Source organism: Penaeus chinensis, chromosome 26, assembly GCF_019202785.1.
Source record: "Penaeus chinensis breed Huanghai No. 1 chromosome 26, ASM1920278v2, whole genome shotgun sequence".
Taxonomy (NCBI): domain Eukaryota; kingdom Metazoa; phylum Arthropoda; class Malacostraca; order Decapoda; family Penaeidae; genus Penaeus; species Penaeus chinensis.
In genome coordinates, this window is record NC_061844.1 from 5,388,551 (window position 1) to 5,396,282 (window position 7,732).

The window sequence follows — 7,732 nt, forward strand, 5'->3', positions numbered from 1 at the left end:
CCAGTCAAGTCGGGGTTGATATTGCGTTAGCTTGGGATTTGGGTGTAACTGACAAGGGAGAAACGGTCAGGACAGTTGCAAAAGGGAAATCTGCCTACTTGTTTTTGAGGTAGTGTTGGAAGAGTAGAGTAAAAGGCTGTAGAGGGATAAATTATCCCATTAGGCTGGGTAAACAATACTAAACAAAATTGTAGAAGTGGGAGTAGAAGAACAGTGCCTTGTGGATGGGGGGAGTAGTGCTACAGATATAATTAGCCTACAGAATAGATTAAGGGAGGAGGGGGATAGTATAGATAGGATGTTGGAAGAGGAAGGTTTCCTTGAGGTAGAGTAAACCTTTATTGGAGCAAGTTAGGGAGAAAAATGGTCCACCTTTTAGGAGTAAAGGCTAGACAACTAAATAACATGCCCACGGCTACCCTAGGCTGTTCATGCCTCATTCTTTCAACATGGCTGTAACACCTTAAGATGTGGAAAGTATATTATGCATTGAACATTTTCTGAAGTGTCGACATCCGAGGTCATTAGCGGCATATGCAATATAGCGATAAGGTGGGGCTTGGGGACAAAGCCTCAAAGTAAGGTTTTGTTCAGTAATGCAACTTGGATTTTCAGAATGGTCAATGGTCAAAAACAAATGTACCAGACTTCAAAGGTTACATAGCATTGTGATAAAGTATTGGAGAAAACGGCAAAAATGAGTTGATTACGATAAGTGGAACGAGGGGATGAAAAGGTGCGGGTTACCAAGAGTTGCGCAGTGAAATGGACACCATCTTGCATAAGATGGCAGAGTAATAAACACCAGTACAGCTGCAGTGACCTCATTTACCGTGGAAGGATGAAAATAAATGGTGGCATGCAGCAGATAGAGTATGTCCACAACACACTAGGTTTTTGTAATATGGCATGAAGTGTTAAAAAGGGTTATTTTGGGGGCTTGCATCCCCGTTTGGGAAATTAATAGAAGATAGGAAAGGTTCTATTTGGATATTGGGTTTGCATGTTATCCTGGATTTGGGATTTCGTATCTGGAGTGCGCGCGGTTATCGTTAACCAATACGGAAGAGGAAAGGAGAAACAAAGCTGCCGAGGGCTGAGGACCAAGATAGGCGATCCCCTACATTGGGCCTCAGTCCAAGGCCCCCCATGACGAGGAGCAAGTGATTGGGGGGGGGGGGGGGGGAGATAGTATGGTAGTGAAGAGAGTAGAGACGGGAGGGCAAATTTGATATAGGGGATTCGTGAAAGGGGAAGTGGTTAAGCAATTAGATCAAATGGAGAGGTGGTGCCTAAGGGAGTAACACTGCACGAGGAAAGCTGCAAAAGAGCCATTAAACAATTAACAGGTAAACGAATAGAATTTTAAGTTGGAAAATTAAAAGAACGAGACAAGGGAACAGATGAAGCTGGTGAAGTATCAGGAATCAGGAGGGGAGAGATCTGTGAGGACATTGACAAAGGAGTTGTTGAATACGGGCAACCCTTAATGCACCTGAAGGTTAAAAATTATTGGCCATGGTGAGCCTGGAATAAGTGGAGAGAAACCCCGTACACTTCAGGATCCCCACAAGGGGTAAGGGCTAGCTGATTAACCAAGGGAATACAGTGTCCATGGCTCCCGGAAGCTAGTCAGAACAAAGCAGCCCGTCATCCCTTCAACACAGCAACGAGCAAAGTGTTGGGGGAAAAGGTCTAAATAGCAAAGCAAGAGGATCTGGTGATCAAAGCGGCTTTTCTGGCCTCAGGGGCATAGCCTGGGCGAGGCTCAGCTTCGCAAATACGATTCTTATTCTGGCCGAAGTTGGCTTTTCATTCCTTTAGTATTATTCACTAATATATTTATTTCACATTTATACTAGTGCTCCAGAAACTTCTCCATGCAAGGCATCCTAAAATTTGTTTGGATAATCAATAAAACCACCTTGTTAAATAGAAGTAAACTAGTTATTAAAAATACAATAAAACTCCTTATATAATGTCATAATACTATCCGTATCCCTACTCCACCTCCGTCGCCGGCTTCCCAACCTCGGCCGCATCCCCTTCCGCAGGCTTTTCCTCCGGGGCGACCACCGTCAGAGAGACCTTAGTCGTCACCTGGCTGCTTTCGCCTCCTGGGGGCGCCGCCGCCCCAGAGGACCGAGGTTCTCCTTCGCTGGCCTTCGTGGGCTCCTTCTTGAAGTCGTCCTCGGTGAAGGGCGCCTCGCTCTCCTCATGGTCCGTCGACCTATACTCGAGGCTGTCGGTGGAGGTGTCGCTCGGCTGGGGAAGAACGGAACACGAGACTAAGGTCACGAAAACAGACTTTTACAGTTGCTTTTAATTGGTAAAATTTAAATACCCATGATACTATTCGCTAAAATGTTAAAATGGTAAGGGTTACTGAGAGCGACTCGGATGGAAGCCCAATCAGATTTTTTTATATCTCCTCTAACCAACGATCTTGAGGGATGCGTGAGGAACCAAGGGTTAAAAAAGGGGATAATGGATGGCACTAGATGTTAATAGGAACCTGTAGATAAAGTGATTTATGAAACCTTGTATTTTTGGAAACCCGAGCCAACCTTTGTCCGACGAACAATAGTTTCAGAGTGAACAAGCGCAAAACGATTCGTGCAACAAAAAATACAAAAAAAAAAAACTTTCAGAGAAGGTGAGCCAAGTTTCGAACAATTATTATAAACTGTTTAGTCACACGCAAATAAACCCTACTATGCGAACCCAGAAGTATACCCTAACCTTAACTACCTTCTATTCATTTCTTAGACGGGGGGGGGGGGGGGGGGGGCCGCTCTTTATTAGCACTTCTTGCCAAGTGACATTTGTTATAGAAAAGAAATTGAGTGAAGGGTATAGAGGAGCCGTACCTATCAAACATGATAATCTAGGATCCATGATAAAAGCGACAATACTGCCAAAATAACTTAATGTAATGTCATAATTACCGTGTTAGTGACCACAAGTTCTGAAGGTCCTGCCCTTGCAGAAACTGAAGTTATTGACTATTGTTCCGGTATGGAAGGCAATTAGGTTAAACAAGCAGTAATTTAGTTAAGAACTTATAGAAACAAATTAAAACTAAATAAAAATGCACACATTTGAGAAAGCAACCAAAGCTCTAGTAAAAAAATACTAGAGGAAAGGTAATGATGAAAGAAAACAAAAATGAATAACCAATCTGAGGTGATTTCTAGTCAACAGAAAATACGATCATTATAGAAAACTAACGTATAGAACATTTATACAATGGAGCTATAGAAAAAGATTAAGGTGTTAATGGGGTTTGAGCTGTAACACGAGCCTATTTTCCATGGTTTCCCGGTATGCACGAGGCCGCTGCAGATCTGTATTGCTTCCTACTCATTTTTTATGCTCTACAAGATGTCAGTGTCCATTTTCCTCTATCTCCGTGCGTAGCTCTCGATAACATTAACCGTCAAGATGAATAAAATTAGGTTGCAGGCGTCGCACAAAACCAAAGCCCTTTACCTCAAGACAACCTCCCTTCCTTACCGAATAGTCAGGGTCCTCGTCTGAACGGTAGTCGTCCATGTCGTGAAGAAGGTCCAAGTGACTCATTTCCTCGACCGAAGTGGCTTCTTCCGTTTCCACGTCAGACAGCTTCCTTTTCTTGTCCTGTTGAAAAAGGAAAGGTCATCCACAAAATATCAAATTTAGGACAGTCTTAAAGTCAGTTAAGATTAAGCACTATATTGTTGGTAGACAAGACATCTTAAACTTCATCCCATAAAAGATTGGATTCTTGGATTAATGAAATTGGAGTTGAGTCTTGCCTCTGTAGTTCCCTCCTGCTTCTTGGGGCTGGAGGTCAGTTCGCGGTCGAGCTTCGGGAGTTCCGCCGGGGAGAAGTGGGCGGGACTCGAAGCCAAGCCAAACACGGCCAAGAAACTAGTTAGCCACGCCCACAGACCACTACTGGGCTGGTCCTTCGTCGATTTGCGTGGAGAAACCTGTGCAAAGAAAATGTCACTCCATCCTCAACTTATTTCTAGCACGTTTTTTGTTTTTAGTGCAAGAGGGGTACTTCCTTCAGACACGGACCTTTCTGCGGCGTCTGATACGGTTCTCAACAGCCGTGTGCACCGCGCCAGAACGCCTTAAAGCCCTTACAGTTCGCCTTCCGTTGCGCAGCTGCCGAGTCTTAAAAAGATGCAAACTCAAAATAGCTTCCTTAATTCCCTTCAAATATCACATTCGAGATATATTCTAATGGCAAATTAGACTATAGTATTACAGAAACATCACATGCAAGACTTCAATTTAAAAATAATCATTTACAGTAAACCTTGAACCTCCTCACAGGGTATACATACTGTATTAGCCAAGGCAGGACCGAGTGTATAGTTATAGAGGGTCTTCAGTGGCGATGGGAAAATCCAAGCGAGCCAATTTTCCTTCCCTGTCAAAAATAAACATTTTACATACAAGAGCGCTAAAACATTTGCTTAATATTCATCGAGACCGCTCCTACTTACGGTCTATCCGGAAGGTATCGCAAGCAACTTCAGCAGTCTTTATAGCAGCCTCTGTTGCGCGACAGGTGGCTTGACTCACGGAATAGGCGGCCACGCGACTCGTTCCCAGCTGGATCTTCTGGCGGACGTAAACAGAAGTCCGCTCGACCACCTATGTAAAGAGGCGAATCTATAAGATGTCGAGCTTCAGCGAGATGGAATCTCTTGGCAGGCTTTGCCTACTAAAACTGGTCTGCTTGCGTCTTTTAATATGTAAACATGCTAAACTTCATAGATTAGATACGAGGGGATGAAGAATCTACCTTTAACGTTTTGCAACATGCGGTTAAAGATTCATAGCGCAAGTTAAAGCTCAAACTGGCAATTTGCCGACAGCTTGCCGTATCTGAAAAAAATGTGCAAGTGCCTACCTTAAGCTTAAAGTGGAGCGATATAATCTAAAAACCATACAAGGCTGGAAAAAAATACACCTTGCTTTTGAAAATGCATGTAGTAGTAAGGGCTGTCATGTTGAAGTCCATTTATTGTAGACCTCATATGGTAATTAGTAAAAGACTTATAAAACTGACCTAATGATAAAGGCTGATCTATTTGACGTTTTGCCATGTGGGACAAACAGTTGTCGCCACAGCGATAATCAGGGTCAAGTTCATGGACATTTAAATAAAGCCTGCAACATCCCCCTCTCCTCAACCAGTTGATCTGAATGCCATGAACTCTTAACAAGTTCACCATAATCTAGGATAATCGGTACCGAAAACTGCGTAAAGTGGCAGCCAGGCCACGCCGGGTAATTAAAAGGGCCGTGGGCTGGCTACCACCTTTAATAACAACGTTTTATGAACCCCCCATTTAGTACGGTATCAAATTGAAGGTCATCCTCAGGAATCTCAAGTGCTTGCATTCAGCAGACGGTACATTTCAGCTCGACAGCCAAAATGGCGGCGCCCAGAAATCACAAAGCAAAGTCCTAATATTTCGTTCCAAGGTCAATGACAGGCCAATGAAGTGAAACGTGATTTGGTAGGTACAAGGATTTACTTGCCAAACAAGCTTTCAAACTAGCCTTTATACAAAAAAATATCGTTAAATGGGTAAATATTGAGATTAAGCGAAAACATCTGTTGAATATTTGAAGCGAGAAAAACTGCCGGTCACAGTTAATTACGCGATGCAAGTCCAGTCAATACACGCGCGCCACCGATTCGGACGCTGCCAAAAGCCCTAATTTTTCGTAGCGGTATGACCTGCGCGGAAATGGGCAAGTGCCTACTTAATAGTTAAGGGAATCTTGTTTAAGAAGCTAACCTTGCTAAAGTCGCTTAACTAGTAGTAGTTCAGTTTAATATTCAGTTACTGAGGATTTGTTTACTTTCTAAAAGTAACTATAACCAGTGCCCGTGTACTAACCTCCTCTGTAGGTTTCTCAATAACAGGATAACTTTTCTTCAAGTTATCTACCACATGGAGGCCCAGTTCCTCCGCTTTGAGAACTGAAAAGATATATTACAAGTTTACATCTATCGAAGTATGCGACTACAACAGCCAACTAAACTGTCCGTTAACCCCAAAACACCAATTATATTACAATTACATAAAGATGCAACCAATTACATTAAGAAAACGCCGTGGTTATTGTTCCGGCACCGGATAGAACATTCGTCTGGCATGCTCGCGCACCAACTAATTAAGCACGAACACTTTCACGCTTGCGCACATGCAATGATTTTTTTTTTTTTTTTTTAATATTTCACTCCAGATTCGTCGTCGGTCTCTGCTGGGATATTTTACCGGCACTGTCGGACGCCTGTGCTGAAGAGCTATTTTCCCGGCAACATTACAGGATGCCATATTCGATGCAAGCGTACATCAGGTCGGAGCACTTACACTGTTTAACGGGTGTGCACTTCAAAGCTGCGGCAAAGGTCCCTGAATTTTTCATGTAAAATGGTGTGAAAACGCTATCTTGCAATTTCCTCCCTTTCACGGCAGCAAATCTTGCTAATTCATACCCAACTTGGAAACAATCCATTGTCGATCCGTCGCCACAGACCACAACCAACACAAAAATAGCGCCAATGTTTGTTTTGAAGAAAATGCGCAAGCGTGAAAGCAAGTGCGTGCGCAAGAGTTGATGCACATCTCGGACGAATGGCCAAAAAGTCACGAGATCCTTCGCCGGAACAATCACCACGGCGTTAATAAAATATATTGTCCAAAGAGTCCTCCCCACCTGACGTCTTGACTACACTGTACTCCTCCGCCTTTGAAGCGACCACCTTCGTCGTCAGCAGAGCCGTTGCCGTCAACCAGTCGTAAAGCGGCACCGTACTACAAAGCTTCTCGTGAGTGGTAGAGACCTAGTGAAAAGAATTATTCAAGTAAACATTCGTACATGAAAAACTTGGGCAAGGCGTTCGCGAATGCAGATCTAGTAGAAGAAAACAAACAAGACAGGCAGTTGTTACGGAGTTCATAAAGTGCTCACCTCCAATACTCCAATAAACTTTCAGAAGTGAGAAGTAATAAACATTGGCCAACATGAATCAAATAAAAGCTTTCATTCAAATCTTAAAACTATCTTTAAAAAGGCACGTGAAAAAGCACTTGTTAAATTACATGGCAGAAAATATTAAAATACATTGATTTACCTGCAATTCTATCACCTCGTAGAAATAATCTAATAAAAAAAATAAAAAAATGGCGCAACACCCTCTTCTAAATCAGGAAGATAATCAAAAGAAAAAAAATATTCAACGTAATTAAAAGCCACATCGAATTTCTCCCATACCCCGTTCTCCATTTACTTATTCATGATCATTTATTTCCTTTAACTATCATTATTATTTAAACTAACCTTCTGCGTGACGGACGAGACGAGAGGGATGCTAACGACCTCCTTGACGAGCTTCCTGGGGTGGGCTTCAGGGACGACCACGAGAGGTACAGCTTCGGGAGCCATGACGACGTCTGAGCGGGGTTACTTCTGCGTCTCTGACACTACCTCCACCCGCCAATCACCTCTCGCCTTGGAGAGCCTCGACCAATCAACTCTTCGCTATGGGAGCCTTGGCCAATCGCCTTTCGTTTTTTAGAGACATGGATAGTTACGCCCCGCCTACAAGAAATACGACCAATCAGAATTTATAATGTTTAAACGGACCAATGGTAGTCGTCCGAGTTACTGTTGGCTGTTAAGAGGAGGGTGATTGGTTGAAGGATGTAAACAAGTT

General features: G+C 43.2%; 1 protein-coding gene across 1 annotated transcript; it reads right to left on the bottom strand.

The window, feature by feature from the left end:
- Positions 1-1,928: 1,928 nt before the first annotated feature.
- LOC125039103 lies at positions 1,929-7,511 on the bottom strand. The gene is made up of 9 exons (XM_047632836.1): positions 7,357-7,511; positions 6,733-6,859; positions 5,910-5,992; positions 4,500-4,650; positions 4,338-4,423; positions 4,066-4,164; positions 3,798-3,974; positions 3,517-3,639; positions 1,929-2,265 (listed from the first exon to the last, which is right to left on the bottom strand). The coding sequence occupies exons 1-9, from the start codon at positions 7,459-7,461 to the stop codon at positions 2,002-2,004; spliced, it is 1,215 nt and encodes a 404-aa protein (XP_047488792.1). The 5' UTR covers positions 7,462-7,511; the 3' UTR covers positions 1,929-2,001.
- Between the last annotated feature and the right edge of the window lie 221 nt (positions 7,512-7,732).

Excerpts from the sequence above, each read along its gene's own strand:
- LOC125039103 (XM_047632836.1), bottom strand. The coding sequence starts at position 7,461 with ATGGCTCCCGAAGCTGTACCTCTCGTGGTCGTCCCTGAAGCCCACCCC. Across the intron at positions 4,424-4,499 it reads CGATACCTTCCGGATAGACC|GGAAGGAAAATTGGCTCGCT; the intron begins GTAAGTAGGAGC and ends TATTTTTGACAG. Across the intron at positions 2,266-3,516 it reads ACGAGGACCCTGACTATTCG|CCGAGCGACACCTCCACCGA; the intron begins GTAAGGAAGGGA and ends GTTCTTCCCCAG.